At 43.3% G+C, this 17,606-nt stretch overlaps 2 protein-coding genes across 2 annotated transcripts; one reads left to right on the top strand and one right to left on the bottom strand.

Moving 5' to 3' along the window:
- The first annotated feature begins 1,738 nt into the window (after positions 1-1,738).
- Positions 1,739-8,232, top strand: fosl1a (FOS like 1, AP-1 transcription factor subunit a). Its single transcript, XM_063189773.1, has 4 exons — positions 1,739-2,139; positions 2,989-3,270; positions 5,863-5,970; positions 6,345-8,232. Exons 1-4 carry the CDS (start codon positions 2,032-2,034, stop codon positions 7,041-7,043), a joined length of 1,197 nt encoding a protein of 398 aa, XP_063045843.1. The 5' UTR covers positions 1,739-2,031; the 3' UTR covers positions 7,044-8,232.
- A 6,356-nt stretch (positions 8,233-14,588) lies between these two features.
- ccdc85b (coiled-coil domain containing 85B) lies at positions 14,589-16,314 on the bottom strand. The gene has a single exon (XM_063189533.1). The coding sequence runs from the start codon at positions 15,341-15,343 to the stop codon at positions 14,741-14,743; it is 603 nt and encodes a 200-aa protein (XP_063045603.1). The 5' UTR covers positions 15,344-16,314; the 3' UTR covers positions 14,589-14,740.
- Between the last annotated feature and the right edge of the window lie 1,292 nt (positions 16,315-17,606).

Below are 17,606 nucleotides of genomic sequence, written 5' to 3' on the forward strand. Positions count from 1 at the left end.
ATTCCATTCTCTCCCCTGACAGAAATATGCTACCAGATTCCACAAGGATGGAAAAAATCCAGGGGAAAAAAAGAGAAGAAGCTGACCGGAAGAAGTGTGACAAAAAACTTTAGATGAAGCCTGATATGCATGATTTATGTGTCCATTTAAGAATAAGGTGTGCCTGTGTGCGTTCTGCACATGTATTAAAACGTAATCAGGTGGTATTGACCCTGAGGCAAATTGGCGTGTTGAGCTACGCAATCCTTCCCGCAGGTCACGACATGCCTCTCCGGGACCAGAGAGGGTGTGGCATCTCAGCATTCCAGAAGCATGAGTCATAATCACTCCTCTCCTCTCAGTTTCCCTCTCTCTCTCTCTAGGTGTTGATGAAACAAGGACATGACCCAGAGATGTCGACAATAGCCAAGATAAGATAGAGTTTCAATTCTAAAAGGTCGAAACTTAGAAAAATAAATAAATTGCAACCCACCGAAAAAGTATTATTATCAATTAAAGGAATGCTAAAATAAAGATTTTTCCCATATCATTTAGTCTATAATAATAATAATCAAATAACAACAACAACAACAACAATGTTGTTGTTGTTATTTATAACTTGTATGATTAGGCTGTTATTATATTGCCTATGATGAAATAGCCATAATAAATGCAGCCAATGAAAATAGCATTTGTCTTTGAAGGCACAGCATAGATTGTTCACAGTAGGCCTATGCACTGTATCCCTCAAATGATGGCTTGGTCTAGTTCTGCTGTCGAAAATCTCATGACATATTACCGGTATATGAGGATGTAGGCTAGTGGAACAAGTGCAGCTGTTGTAGATCTAATCAACTGTGGAACTCCTTGTTGCTGGGACGCTAAAGAACAGGAAGTCCTTTGAATGCATTCTAAAGAACTCATTATCCGGTGGAATGACAGCACATGTTTCAGATAGGGCTAGAAGAACTAGCGTTGGTTTGGGGGGAGGTACCAGTCTACCCCGGGAAAATGTAGCTAAAACAAGTCTCGTGCGCGCTGCCTCTGAGTCATTTTACAACCCATGCGGCTTTCCCTGCTTTCGTTTAATGTGGTACCCTAGACAAAAACATGGCTATGGCACATCGACTGTTTCATATTTAGTCATCACTGGTTATTTTCACTTTTCACTGCCGAGGTCCCTTGGGTCAAGTGCGCCTATACTATACTACAAGAATGAAACTAGTCAAGTAGGTTTTTATTGTCAATTTCTTTACATGCACTGGTCATACAAAGAATTTGAAATTACATTTCTTGCTTTCCCATTAGACATAGACTAATCTAGGTAAGGACATAGACAGTATAGACATAGACAGTACTTATACATGGACTTAAGACAGTATGGACATAGACAGTGCTCATGAAACTAATAGGCCTATTTGATAACCTATATCTCATGTCACATTTTTGAGCTACAAAGATGGGTCACGAGTTAAAGAGACATTTGTTCTTGAAAGTGTTTACTGTTTTGCTTGGTTCATTAACGTGATGGGTCTGGTGGGAAGACATCAGGCGCGTAGTAAATGACCGTAATGCATTTCAGCCACGCGAAGAGAACAGAAGCAGAACTGTCAAAAGAGGGATTCCCGGAAAAAACTAAATATGGTCATTTACGTCATCACTATCCATGTGATTCGCGTCTGCTCGCACCATTTCCCGAAATGGGAGGGGCGTCGCGATTGAGATGTAAAAAACTGGAGTTTATAACCGACTGACTCATCCGTAATTTCACTAGAATCAGAAACGAGTTGTATGCGCGTGGTCATGCTACACTATATTTTTTAATTTCACACACACTTTTGTTGATTCTACGATTCAGTTCGTTTCCCTATTCCCCCGGATACTTGGATTATCCTTCCCGACAATAGGTGGTGCTTCCTTGATTTTGAAAGTGCCGTGTACTTGCCTGGGCAGAGGATTCCGCACGCAGTTCAAGCGAAGTAGGCACACACACCAGCGTACCGGATTGAGTTGCCGGATAACACTAAAGACATCAAGGCAAACGTCGCATTTATGTATCGGAACTATCTCAGAGGCACCGACCAGACCTTCCCCGAGAGTGGCTCTGGCGGATCCAGCTCATCCACGGGAACAACCACTACCTCAACACAGCCGCAACAGGTGAGTGACTCTTCAGTGACATTATTACACATTTACGCATTGTTTGTTACTACATCAAGCGAAAGTCTTGGATTCTCTCGTTCTTGCCACAGAACAAACATAGGCTACTTTAAACAGGGTTACCTAAGTCAAAAAGTATTGGCCATATATCTAATGAATGACAGAGATAGTTGTAGAGCATGACAGGCTACAGGCTACTTGGCTAGCCTATGTGTGGCAAAGGTCAAAAAAGACTGTCACCACCGCTAGCAGAGCTTACCTGTGTGGTTGACTACTACTGGTGACATTTTCTTTCCACCTCTTATTCATTCTGTACGTTTAAACCAAAATGACAGTTGTATCATAACCGATTGTTACATGTGTTAACATAGCCTACTGTGAATGAATGAAAATGTCCTTTGTCATACATTCCAGTGGTGCATTCCTGGGCAGTAGAACAATGACTAAGCAGCAAGCATTTCAATCTGAAACCAAAGTCAATAAAGTAAATTCAGCTTTACAACCCCATCATTCACCACATTTTCTGTAGGGCCTATATGTGTGCACCACAGAAAGGAAGTCAACATAATGTGCTATTTGAATGTTATTTGGCTTGCCCTTCTGTCTGATCTCTCAGTTTTCTGTTGCTAGACTCTAGAATGAAATGATGAATGAAATTAAATTAAGAATGATATGATTGCTGCTTGCTTGATCTAAAGATGATTGCTGCCTTCTTGTTCCAGGTCCTAACTAAGCAACAATCATTTCACACAATCATTTAATTCTTAATTTCATTCAATTCTTTCACCAACAATCTTGTTATTCCGTCTGTCTGATCTCTCTGTCTATGTGTCTTTCTGTCTCCATCAGAAGTTTTCGGTGGCAGGTTCTTCCAGTCACTTCGTCCCCAGCCTCAATGCCGTCACCTCCAGCCAGGAGCTCCAGTGGATGGTAGAGCCCTCTATCATGGGACCCCCAGGACCCTCCAGATCCCTGCGGCCCCAGTACCCGATCCCCTCGGGGGCCCCGGGGGGTGCCATGGGTGGCCCCAGGCACTTCCAGGGCCACCAGGTGTTCCGTCCGGGCGTGATTCGGGCCCCCACCGGGTCTGGGTCTGGTGGGCACAGTACAAGGCGCCGCGCTGATGACCACGTAAGTCTAGTCTAGCAGCAGTAAAGTAAAGATCCTTGTTAGGTAGTATTGAAACGTGTGTGTGTGTGTGTGTGTGTGTGTGTGAGAGAGAAAGAGAAAGAGAGAGAGACAGGCAGACAGACAGACGATGTGTGTGTAAAGGGGGTGGGGGAGATACATAACCGAGATATTACTTGCTTTGGGTGTTGGTAGGGTGGGGAGAGTTGTCCAAAGCCTCAGTCATGGATGTCATATTTGGGAGGGATGGGGTTGGGGACAGTTTTGTTATTACTATCCCATAAGCAATGTAATACTATACTGTGGTATTCACAGTTGCAGCTTCACAGTACCAAAAAATGAGGGGCCAATTCAACACTGAAGAGAGTGCTCTGGGACCACATGCAATCTAGAAGATGTTAAATCGACTCTTCTTGAATTAACAACTGATTTTTTGAATGTGTTGAGTCTCCCCCTCACATTCCCCATAAAATGCCATCCTCTCTATCATTTTTCTAAGACCACATACAATCTACAAAAAAATCAAATCGACACTCTAGGTGTTTAATTAACACTGCATTTCAGTTTTACATTGGGTGGTGGTGGGGGGGGGTCATATTGGAGTCCACGGTCAGGAGAAAAAGGGCGTGCTAGGTTGACAGATGGATGGACAGATGTTGTAGTCGGTGTGTCATTCATGTGTAATATCCTGTAAGGGGTGTGAGCGACTCCTTTGGTGTCGCAGTTTCGCCGATTACAAAAAGGGGTTGGGAGAAAGGTCAGCATTGGTAAAAAGAGGAACATTTACATAGATGGGGTACCTCCTTTTATGACATGAGAGTAAGGCGAAGGCTGATGCAAGACGCATGGTTTTGTCATCATTGGTGCAGCACTTTGCATAATGCACAATATGAAGAGTTCCTTTCCAAAACGCTATACATCCATTTTGAAGAATGTTCTTCATACAACATTAACCCAGTTCAAATTGCCCTGATGGCGTTTGTAGCTTTTTGGGAAAATAACTTTTCATATTATGGGGCTGGGGCAGACTAATGTAGGACACATTTTTTTTGTTTAGTCATGGTTTGGAATACTTTCCACCACGAGTATCAACCTGTTGAGCAAGAGACGCTGTTTATTTACATGCACAATCAAACGTGCTCCAGACCGCATGTTTTTGCTGCACATTGACCCCTCACCTTGATTTGTAGCCGTGCGTTCAATACGTGAAATAGTGTGACAGGAAATGGAAGATCATGTGACTCATTGGGGCAAATCATATGACTCAACCGTGAGTCATCATAGGGGGGTCTAAAGGTGACTCATCAAAATGTGAGGACAGGGAATAGAGTACACAGACAGTGCACAAAAGACAGACAGACAGACAGACAATAGGCAGAAGTTGACATCGCTATTGTGAGTGTACTGGATGAGATAAGTAAGAAGATGAGCTAGTAACTGTAAATGATGAGCTGGGTCCATAGTTTCATGGCTCTAAGTACTCTCACATGTAATTACATAAGAGTTCCAGTAGGGGGTAGCGTTGCATTTCACTTACCATAGAAGCACCATGGACCACAGTTGTCAAAGGCATAACTTCACATGTGGCTGAAAAGAATTCAAGTTCAAGCAGCTGCACGCACGCGCACACACACACACACACACACACACACACACACACACACACACAGTGCCACAACTGCTCAGTGCAGTTATAAGCAAGGCTTTGAACCGGTTCAAGGAACGAAAACGAAAACCCGGAACTTTTTGTATTTTACACGGAACAGAAACGAAACCGGAAACGTTATTATTTTTTATGTTCTGGAACAGGAACACTTATTTAAAAATAATGGTAACCGGTTAATACCGGTTAATACCGTTCCTCAAACAAACAAAAAAAGTCATTATTTTCCTGCGCACGTTACCATGACAGCTGAGGTTCACGTCCTGTGTGACATCAGACATTATCTGACTGAATGGATAGAGAGCTGTGGATTACAAAGTTTCCACTCCACATCTTAAATGAGAGAAACCACTGTCATACAAAAGGGCAGAGTTTCCATTGCATCATTGCAAGACATTGCAGAGAAGCGTGTGTAAAGCGCACCGAAAATGTTCAACGTTACTGGGCATCCATGGCCGCTTCAAATATGCACAAACTCACAATGTCCATCATAGTGCTCCCCGTGACCCAAGTCAGTGTGGAGCCTCGTTTTCATCGTTGAGGTTTATTCTCCAATTCTCTGTTTAGGGTGTCCTTGAATGACAAAATTCTGGAGGATGTTCTTTTCATCCTCTTGAATAAGCAGCTTGGAATGTAGGCTGACTAATTTGCACTTCCGTCTTTCTTGGTTTTAACGTCAGTTAGGCCTATGGGGAGTAATCAGCTGACAGGAACGAAATTAACCGTTCCGGGAACAATATTTTTCTGTTCTAACCGGTTCGGGAACGTCAATTTATTGGTGGAACTCATAACCGGAAACGTTATAATTCCGTTTCTGTTCGGAACGGAACATTTGGGAAAAAATAATGGTTCAAAGCCCTGGTTATAAGACATCATTCCTCTTTCTTAAGTTAAACATTATTTGATGTGTGTTTTTGTTTTGTTTTAACTAGTTATCCCCCGAGGAGCAAGAACGCAGGAGAATCAGAAGAGAGCGAAACAAAATGGCTGCAGCCAAATGTAGGAACCGCAGAAGAGAGCTGACCGACACGCTTCAAAGTGTAAGTAGAAAACTGACAAACTGACATTTATGATGTGTACGTATATGCTGCAGGCTGGACAACTTAAATTACTTTGGATGGACCAAGGTAACTATAGTTTACTATGACTATGAGGGTTCTCATTTACCCAACTCATTCAGCTTATCCAAAGAGATACAACGTGGAATCAAGGAAATTTCTTCATTAAACTAGAAGGACACTTGAACAATCACAGGACTGCTTACAACTTAAGTTTGTAGACTCTGTTGCATTACTGTTAGTATTGGCAGAGTAGTGTCGCGAGGGAACTTGACTAATCCAGAAGAAAATTAAGGAATCATTACGATTATTTGCTTTGTTTTAATTCTGCTTTCTCGCCCTCCTTTCCTCTACAGGAGACCGACCTGTTGGAAGATGAAAAGTCTCGCCTGCAGAAGGAGATAGCCAACTTGCAAAAGGAGAAGGACAAGCTCGAGCTGGTTCTCGAGGCCCACCGTCCCATCTGCAAGGCCCAGGACAGCGACTCCGACTCAGACTCCGACTCCCACCCGACCCACTCCATCTCCCACTCCCAGCGCCACCATCACCAACGTCCAACTCTGGGTGGCATCAAGATCGAGCCCGACGACTCTGACCTACCCCGCCCCTCGACCTCTGCCTCAGCCTCCAAGGCCAAGGTAGACAAGCCCAGGCCCAAGATCACCATCCCTCCTCCTCCGTCCTCACTGGCCTTGACCTCCACCACCATTGGCTCCTCTGCCTCCACATCTTCCTCCACCATGCTCATGGAGTCGGAGACCCTCAACACTCCCGTGCTGTTGTCCACTCCGTCCCTCACCCCCTTCACCGCCAGCCTAGTCTTCACCTACCCAACAGCCGCTCTGGATGTCACTGGAGGCCACTCCGAGGGTTCCGCTCAGAACCTTACCGTCGGTTCCGGGTCTTCTTCGAGTTCCTCCTCTGCTCACCCGCTTGGGAGTGGTCAGGCGGTGAGGAGGCACCAGACGCCTTGTGGAATAGCTCATCGCCGTAGCAGCAGCAGCGGGGACCAGTCTGATCACTCGCTCCACTCCCCGACCATCTTGACCTTGTGATTGGCTCGAACGTTGCAGAGATACGTGAAGAACATGGACTGATGATGATGATGATGATGATGATGATAGAATATAGAAATATAAAAAATGAAAAAAACGAAAGATGATGCCCTTTGATCCTGATATCGTAGTAAAGAAAGGATAGTTTATGAGCACTTGGAGGGACCATTTTGACCTTGTGATAGGCTTAAACGTAGCCCAAGCGTTGCTCTAATGTTGCAGAGATGCATATGAACGGGACATGAACTGAATGTTACGCAAACAATGATGAGGACACAGTACAAAAATATGATGATAAAATGTTGCCTGCTGATCCTAATGTCATAGTTTTAAAAAAGGATAGTGGAAACACGGTTAAAAGTGTTTTAAAGGGATATCATAGAAGTAAAATAAACATTTCAGCACATGAAAATGGAGAAACGCTACTTTGGACCCAAGATAAATATATCAGTTATTTCAGTAACAACTAAACCACATGTATTTTGTGGCTATACTAATGATTATAGACATTAAAAACCTTGAACACTTAAGTTATAACATGCATTATGTTACATACAACACGCTGCTATTGGTATCATCTCAACACATGTAGCATCAGAGGTAATATCACAGAATGTGTGATTGCTCTGATTATGCTATTTCTGAGTATATTCAACTGTGTGCATTAAAGTCCAATACATGTCTAACTCTTTGCCCCACCCCTACCCCTCTTTTTTGTAACCTCACCGAGCATTGTACTGCCCGAATACCCCTGATTTCTTTTTTATTTAAGATTGTAGTACTTTCCTTTTTAGGTATATTATTGCTTATATACAAACTTAAATCCATTTCATGATATTGACAGTAGTAGACCTGTAAAATGCTACTTTTGCCATGTGACTACATGCTCACTATGCACTTCAGATTAAGTTCTAAATGTCACACTATTTGTCAGGCATGTTGTTTTAAGTTTGAAGATATTGAATAAAGGTAATAGAGGTAATATATGTTATTTTATGGCATAGAGACACAACCACAAGGCTGGACCACAAGGGTACGTCGAGATATTTATTTTGGGACAAAAAAAATTATATATGATATTTTTCTAAGAGTTGTTTGTTACCAGTCTGTCGTAACAGAAGTGTCTACTGTGTTTGCAACTATGACATGTTTTGATTGATTGAATAAATAAAAAAGTGTGACTCACAAACACTGTGTGTATGTTCTTAGTCAGAACAAATATTACAATCATGTGTACACTCATCCACGGTGGCCCCAGACACCTCGGATGTTGTTGTTTCAGTTTGACTTCTGATTCAGTGATGTTGTTAAATTACACTGTCTACTGTTTTATGACCGGTGTATCATACAGAAACTTGGTTTAAGCAACTGGACTTTTGGGACCTTTCAAGCTCCACGGCCAAGTCAAGTTGTGTACGACTCAACTCTTTGGATCACATGGCTTGGAAGGATATGAGTTCACAGACAGCTGTGAATGATGCTCTATGGGTCAGGTGAAGTGGTAGTAGGCCTATATAAGGTGTGTACACAGTATTAAAGTGCAGTGTTAATCCAACAAATTACAAAATCGATATAAAAATCTAGATTGTATTTAGCCCCAGAGTAGATTGTATTTAGTCCCAGTAGATTGTATTTAGATTATATTTATCCCAGAGGTGTTCAGGTAACAACTTATTTTTTTTTACTGTGTAGTGGAACGCTGACTCATCAATCATAATACTGCACTACTATGGCATGATTATACACAGTCTTTAGTAATACATTACAACTTATGATTTACTAATTATTTAAGCCAAATTTGTAACAGGTGCCTTGTCTTGAGAGTTTAAGGTTAGTCATCCTACAATTACAATGTCTGGCATCCATTTCAGACATGACCTGCGCAAATGAGAATCTTCAGACAGCTGTGAATAGGCAACTAGGTGGCGTATCAGAAAGTATGAATAAAGATGGACATTTAACTGGCATAGTGTTGGTACTCTGGTGAAATGACACAGTAACATTTACATTGTATTATTACATTACACTTAGCTGACACTTTTATCCAAAGCGACTTACAGATATTTCAGGGTAATGGTTGTACTAGTTACAGTTCCTGAAGCGAAGCACTGTGGGGATAGGTCCTTGCTCAAGGGCACTTGAGTCATGGAAGGAGGAAGGGATTGGTAAGGGTAGGGATTGAACCGGCAACCCTGTGATAGTCCAATTCCCTAACCATTACACCATGGCTGCCTACATGTGCCATGTATGGGCCAGCTGGCATATAAGCATGTTAGGACAGGTAAGGCTAGCCATTGTGAGTGGACCAGGGCATGCTCCTGCTCGGCACCGTACGACTCACTCAGATCGGTTCACTCATGCCATCGGTGAAAAAGAGAGGGAATCTGGGAGAGGAAGGGAGGGCACAGTGCATGACTTCCTCTTAGGATGTCCTGAAAACCCAGACAAAAGACAAACGCTGTGACTCACACTCGCATACACACACACCGATGACTCTTCCAAGTCGAACTCATTCAAAACATAAATAAATCAATAAATAAACAGGAACCACTCTCTGAACCCATGTGTGTCGCGTCGATATGAGCTACCCCATCGAGCTGAGGCACCAAGCTTTTACAACGTTCTACATTAGTGTCCCTCGGGGGTCAGGGTTTGAGTCTGGGCTACAATTTGTACACAGTAAAAAATGAAGTGTTGTTTCAGCACTTAGACAGTACAGTACTCTGGAACCAAATACAGTACAATCTAGACAAGATGATATATCGCCTCTGTAGCCCCTTAATGCACACTGTACTTCCAGTGGCACGATTTAATAGACATTGAAAAGTTAACTTCCATAGTACTAGGCTACAACACTATGACATAACACAGGGCCCTTAATGCACTATGACTTAGACCTTGCCATTCCGGTAACATCAAATGTATAACGCTGTATAGACTATTGGTAAGTCATCTCGACGAAGCAGCTCATCTCAACAGAGGAGCATGTTTATGACGGAGGGGTGTTAAAAACACTTTCGGGAAAGACAACTTGTGCTGACTGAAGGCAAATGAAAACATCTGGCAGGGATGCCGAGGCTGGGAATTAAAGAGTGGGATAGGAGCCAAATGGATGCTTGTAATTAATTCTGGTCTATGGTGAAACTTCAGCATTGGGGACAACGAAAAACAGCTTCCCTCGGGTTACACGAGTTCAACTTCCGTATTTAATTGGAAAAAAAAGATCAGCAAACAACCACTGTTTGGTTCAGTTCAGTTCATTTAATGTTATTTGCCTCATCAATTGGCAATTGGGCTGGACAGTCGATGTCTCAGTCAATAAATAGATTACATCAAGCGAAAGTAATCAAGCATAACGTCTAATCACTAGAACTGTTATTAGGCCTACTGTTAGTATTCATGTGTGTTCATGTGCTGCTTGTTAAAACACACTACTACTACCACATGTGTTGTCCTATGATTCTGTCCATTCCAGAATTTGAAACTCTACTGTCTTCCTACTATCCTAACTATGGTCATCAATGCAGTAAATAAATATGATGGTTGAAACATGATAAAGATTGTTTGCCACACAACCCTGCCATTCCAAATCCATCCGAAATTGCAACTAGTGGCATATAGTGTAGTAGGCCTGTGTTGGCCTGTGTTCAATCCATACTGATATGCTATGGAGCACTTCTAAAATTGATGTACCATATTTTGATAGTGTTATTGCTGTATCCATGTCATTTAAAAAGACTGTGAAACAAACACTGCTCAGGTTAAGTGAATATTATTCAGAGCTGAATATCATAAATATGACATTACTGTTGAGGGTTTTTGTGGGCAATAATTGTTGAATTGTATTTGTGCTTGTTGTTTTATAGTGATCCTGCATTGTGTGATCCATTATGCCTCGCCTTTTCTGTCATAAAGACTCACAAAAAATATTGTATTATCTGCTGCCTTTCTGCGTGCAAAGAATATTGGGATTCAACAAGTATATTGTGAGATCGCATTGCTGCTTCTGTAACCGGTTGTGATGATACATATCCTGTTCTGTGTTGACAGGAAATATGCCGTCCTACAACAGAGATGCAAATGGATACAACAAACAGGTCAACAGATCCAGGACGTGATATATGAACGCTAAAAATACAGGATAGCGTATAGTATCTGGTTTAAAGTAATACTATGGATATGCAACTTTTGGATGGCTCTCATATGAGTCTCCCCTTAGGGACCTTCGTCAGGGCCCGATTAACACACAGGCTGGTTACAGTTGCAGCCTTGGGCCCCCATCTGCCAGCCCCACCCCCTCAGTACTGAAAAGTTCTCATATCTATTTAATAGTCCTCTCCACACTGGGGAGTCACGCGTTATCCTTAAGTCCTAGCTCGGAATTATGACACGTCCAAGTAATTCTGTTGTGAAATTTGCCTTCTAGGGGGCCTAGGGGTCCCACACCATGCCAATTCTGGCCTTCACTGCCTGAATAGAAGAGACTTATAAGCCCATGATTGACAACCTGACACAAGTCCAGGCAGATCTGTTTTTTTCCCTGGTCTACTGGGGCTGCCAATTGAATGTTCATTTGCCTTAATAATAAGTAAAGCCAGTAAGCAATAACCCTCTTTTTCACTGACTGAAATGCTGTGTGCAGCGCCTTTAAAAACAAAAAATGGAGAAAAACCAATTTTGGTGAAAAGTTCAGGGCCTCTGCCAAGAGAACATAGAGTTCTCTGTTTCTTTATCTCTGCAGAGAGAGAGACGGAGAGAGAGAGATTCACTCACTCTCTCTTGGACACATGGCCTTAGAGCATATGATGTAGTTCATTATAAAGAGGGAGTTTGTCCAGCGCAAAACCAACCAGCAGTACATCGCTAAGCAGATAAAGAAGCCTCTGTGCGACAAAGATCACCGAGCAGACCAGGAATAGCTCTACTCTGCTGCCAAGGCCACGACCTGAAAATAGGAACAATTTCCGGGAATCTTCAGAAACCACCGCTTTGAATAGGTCCCCTGATGGGTAGTAGGTATCTCTAATCTGTAGGCAAATGACACAGTTTAACCCTTTGAGTACGGATTGTTCCGCAGCAATTCTAGAATTTTACTTGAACGTTCCACAGCTTCCATAGAACAGTTGGCTATGTTAAAATTCAGAGCATTATGACATCATGCGATGATTCCAAATGTTTGTCAATGCTCTGATATCATGTGTGATACAGTCTATGGCATGTCTGTACACCTCAGAGGGTTAAAACCTTCAGATTTGACAGAAAAGAAAACAGCCCATGACAGGATTAGGTGTCTCAATCAGTGTATTTTAAAGCTCTCCAACACACTACAAGCATAGCCCAACAGGTACAGCCAAAGAGAATGAAATATTGGCGATAAGATTTATGCTGAAAAGGAAAAACTAAAACAAAAAAAAGAAGAAACAACAAAAAATGCAATTACCAAAGTGAAGTTGATCATGCCAGTGATACTCGTATAGAAAAGTATTCTGACAACATTCACACAAAACAAATGACTGGTGAGCCAAACTTATTCTGTGTAATAATAATAATAATAATAATAATAATAATAATAATCTACAATGTGAAATATCACTTTATCCATCTTTCGAAACGTTACCAGTGTACAAACTATAGGACTACAGCCTATGTGCCAAAATATCCAGTCTTAGGAAAAAATCCAGTTCGATGAAAATTGTTAAATTATATTACAGCTATGTGCAAGTGAAGTTGGTCATATAGGCCCAGCATAGAGTGGTCATTAATGGTTGAGAGCACTGGAGTTCTCCGGTCTCATTTAGTGCCGTACGGTGTAGTGTATGTAAGAACATAATAGTCGTGATAGTAATTGGTGTTACACAGCTGGACTGTTGTATCATACACTCCTGATTTAAGGCCATTGCAGCCCAACATGTGCATTTACTGGCGGTGTTCAGACTATGGGGACAAAAGACACAAGGGTGAGATGGGGCTGTGATGTCCTCACGCGGTAAGAGTGATAGTTTTCAGAACACCAGAGGGGAGGTGTTTTATAAGCAGCTTTTCAGGCAATATGAGTGGAGAAATATGAGTGGACTTGCATTGCATCTGGGTCTTGGCTAGCCTGGGCGAAAGCGACTGATGTATGGAGCCAAAATCTTTGGGTGGAGTACATAGTATGGCGTCGCCAGGCTATGTCTTGGCCCCACCACCACTAGAAATTTAAATAATTTTGCAGAGGTGGGGATAAGATACCCCCCACCCACCCAAAGGAGTAGCACTCTGCACATGGTCACACACAAGCAGGGGCCGCATCAAGATGGGCTTGGTGAGGATGATGCATGGAGCCCCGAGCTTCACAATGTTCCGGTTGGGGAGGGGACCAAAAAATGCTGCCTTTCAGAAGGGTCCCAATTTGCAGCAAAGACCATCATCTTAGAGGCAGAGGTACACATCCCAGGTTCAGAAAATGTATTTGTTCCAGCTAAATCGCTGAACCAGTTGACTCTGCACAGCCCAGCGCTGCACACCTCTTTAGCCAGTTAATGATTGGAGCACAGGCAGGAGGAATACAGTCTATCTGGCAAGACCTTTTCTTCCTGAAGCCATATTTAATCGTCCCCCTCAGAGACACAGTGTATGCTGTAGAGGCCGGTGGCCTATGGCCCACTGTTAGTAGGCCTACCACGAGGCCCATGGAAGGCCTAGGCCTACAGGCCCCATCATCTGAACACCACAGTAATACACAAGGCTACTTGGAGCACCTCCAGAACCTGACTGAATGATTTCAGCTATTTTTTTTAAAAAGTATCTCCTTTCAGTCACAAGCATGTAAATAAAATGTCTTCCAGTCAAACTGATCTTAACATTACTACTTGTAGCAAACGATGTGATTTTTTTTGTTCATAATTTGCCCTTCAGTTCACTTCAGTGTTTTTTTTTTCTTCAAACTGATCTAAATTAGATCGTTACTATGGCTCAAATCAGGTTCAACAAGCAAATTGTTCCGATTATTCACTCGCCCACAGCCCTATCTGTCTAGTGCAGTGCGGTGCAGTAGAAAAAAAGAATCATAGCCCACAATGACAAGTAATAGTCCAGTGCACGTGCTTGAAAACCTGGGCAAAAGTTATCAATTTGGTTTTTCCATCCGTGGAAAGCCCATGACAATATTATTATAGAATAAAATGTACAATTTCATTTTCATATACAGTTTCCTCTAAAATAAAAAAAGGTAATCTTACAATAGTTCACAGCAAGAAAAGAAAACACTGAAAGAAAGAAAGAAAGAAAGAAAGAAAGAAAGAAAGAAAGAAAGAAAGAAAGAAAGAAAGAAAGAAAGAAAGAAAGAAAGAAAGGGATGTAAAGGCCTGAGCTGTGTAAGTAGAAATGTCTGGATAGCCTTCAAACCACCAATTCATATAAATCCAGTTTTGAGTTGCTTCACTGTCTTAGAAGGTAAAACTTGCTTCAGCAGAGCATCAGTGATTGAGGACCACGTTGCTTTCATTACCATATACACCCCCACCCAAATCCCCACCCCAACCCACCTCACCCCTCTCCCATGGACAGAATTGGCAGCTTCAGCAAAAGCTCACTTGTGGCCACCAACGCACATTGAAACAAGCTGTAAACTATTTTTTTAATCTTCTCAGGACTGCAGACACTTCCTCCAGGATAGGGTGTATTTATGACGCTAAAAGATGGCTTTTCTTAGCACATCAGTCGTCAGGCGAACACACCAAGTGAAGCTGGTCCGGGCTCCCAACGCTCCCGGTGCTGGAGCTGCCATCCCCCAGGTCCCGGGCCACCATACACGGCAGGTTCAGTTCTGTGGACCCGCCGGGACTGGAGTCGCTCCGGCTGACGCACTCCTCCTCCAGCACCAAACAAAGTTCTTTTAGGTCGAGGTTCTCCTTGACAAGGCCGTCTTGCATGCGTTCTAGGTCGGCGAGTTTCTTCAGGTACCCACCCAAGTCCTCTCGCATCACTTTGGCTGCGTGGTGGCCAAACAGCTGCCATTCCCTGGCCAACTTCTTCACCTTGAGTCGGTCGTCGTCCAGGAAACAGCAGAGGTCCCGCAGCTCCTGGTTCTCCTCCTGAAGGCGCTGATTGATGACTTTCAGCTCCCTGATTTCCAGAAGATGTCCCTGCAGTTGTTTATTTACCTCTTTGATGAGGCGACCGCGCTGTATCAGCGCTGACATCTTTTCCGTCTCCTCTTTACGCAGTCTGCTAACAAGCTCCTCTTTGGAGCAGGCCATCAAGTCCTCGTCAGACATCTTTGACAACTCTCTGTTGAAAACCTCACTGTCGCTCCCCATTGTTGCTGATCAATTGTGCAGCTGGGAATATCAAAAAATGTAGTGCAAACGGCGTGCAGTTCCAGTCCCAAACACTACGCATTCAGTAAATTGAAAATTGCATATTGCAAATCACGCACACAGCTGCACTACACCCAGTCTTGTCGATACCGTAACGCTGATGATATTGGTCACGACACTCCCGTTTTCCAGGCCTTAAAAGCAATGCTTTTTAACTCCACGGCGAATAAAAAAGATCAAGCGTCGCGTAGGAGTGCCATTGTAAACATGAAAAGCCCTGTATTTCCCCCGTAGTGACTGTAATCTTCGGATGAGCGTGTTTTAAATGTGCAACCGTGGCATCATTATGGTCGGTTATCGCTGGGAATGACGTACTAGTACCTCAATAAACTGTTATTTTTCATCCGATTAATGTTTTTGCGTATTTCCAGTGGAGAAAACGCCACAACGCGCCCGGGTGAAATCGAAAAACTGACCAGACAACAGGAGGAAAATGATCCACTGTGCACTCATCACAATCTTGTGTGCTGGTCTGTTGTCAAGGATTAAGCTACAATGTCCGTTCTTCCTTTCTCTGTTTCTATGAAAAAGATTCAGACCGCCGTTCTCCACGGTCCTTATTCCACCTTCATGCAAAAGCCGATTCGTGTTTTGACGAACGAAGGGATCCTTCCATATTGCAGTATTTTCGTTGCATAGTAGGCTATGCCAGTCAGGTCTCGCTGGTGGCCAGGCGATGTTTTTCCCCTCGTGCGAAATAAATAAATAAATTTAGGGGGAAAATGGGACGGCCTGAGCAGCTATGGAAACGAGGTGATTCCAATGAATGATGTGATGGGCAGCAGCAGGAATACCAGAGCCTAGCTCACTTGCAGCGAAACGACAGAGGTAAATATTTTTCGAAGATTGGTAATAATGGATGTCCCTGTGATGCCTGTCGTGGTAACCGCATCAGGAATGTCCCCTGTACACTGGAAGAGTCCTCTTCCTCCTCCCCCTCCCTTCTTGTTTCCTTTCCGTCTTCCCTTCCTTTACGGTAAAGATCAGTGTGTATGGTAGGCTACCTCATGGGAACTATGACATCACTTTGTCAGATTAACATGTACATTTTGCTTGTTTTTTCCTAACGTCATACATGACCATTCATGAAACTGAAACTCAACATGCAGAGATACACAGTGGTTTGAGTAGGCATACAAAAAACAGGCCTTAAATAAAACTATTTGATTGCTTGTGTCCCCAACACACACACACACACACACACACACACACACACACACACACACACACACACACACACACACGCACACGCACACACACACACACACAGAGAGAGAGAGAGAGAGAGAGAGAGAGAAAGAGAGAGAGAGAGAGGGAGAGAAAGAGAAAGAGAGTTCACGCAGAATGAAAAAGTGTGTGAAGAAGAAAAAACAAAAGGCGTTTTTTGGTAGATTAAGCAGTGGTATTCAGCCACATCCTTCCGGCCCCGCGGTCCAAACCTATTGTCAGCGTGGGTCAGTAACAATAGGCGGTGGGGGGGGGGGGGGGTGCTGGACGACAGCAGGGGACAGGGAGTGCGGGGGCGGGAATGTGAATAGGCCACGGTGAGGTTACACAGCAGCCCGGGCTGATGGGACTATACAGTGACCAGAGAGGACAGACAGTGCTGTCGAAACTTTTTAAACAAACAATGAGACAGTTGACTGTGCCATTTTTTCACACTTGTGTAATTCATGGATGGCCAGAGAGAAGAGGGTGTGTGTGTGTGAGAGAGAGAGAGAGAGAGAGAGAGAGAGATGGAATGAGGGAAATACAGAGATAGAGAGGCAGACAGATAGAGATATGGAGAGAGGGAGATACAGAGAAAGAGAAGCAGAGAGGGGGGGGTAGAAAGGGAAAGGAAGGGATAGATACAGAGAGAGTTGGATGGGAGAGATACATGGGGTAGAGAGAAAGAATGGGTGGCAGCAGGAGAAAGATGTGAAAAAGGGGAGAGAGAGAGAGGGAAGGGTGCAGAGAGAGATGAAAGTAGTAGAAAGAGAGAGGTATGGAAATAGAGAGGTGGAGAATGACAAAATTAAGGAGGGAGAGAAAGAGACAAAAGCAGGGAGAGAGAGAGTGGAGGTTGAGGGAAAGAGAGGTAGAGGAGGTGGAGGGAGAGGGAGAGCGAGAGAGAGAAAAAGAGAGAGGGGGATTTGGATGGATTTATGATTAATCTGCTCCTGGAAGCAGAGTAAAATTGCGGTAACACAGCTGCACTGAA

This window comes from Engraulis encrasicolus, chromosome 23 (assembly GCF_034702125.1).
Source record: "Engraulis encrasicolus isolate BLACKSEA-1 chromosome 23, IST_EnEncr_1.0, whole genome shotgun sequence".
In the NCBI taxonomy this organism is placed as follows: domain Eukaryota; kingdom Metazoa; phylum Chordata; class Actinopteri; order Clupeiformes; family Engraulidae; genus Engraulis; species Engraulis encrasicolus.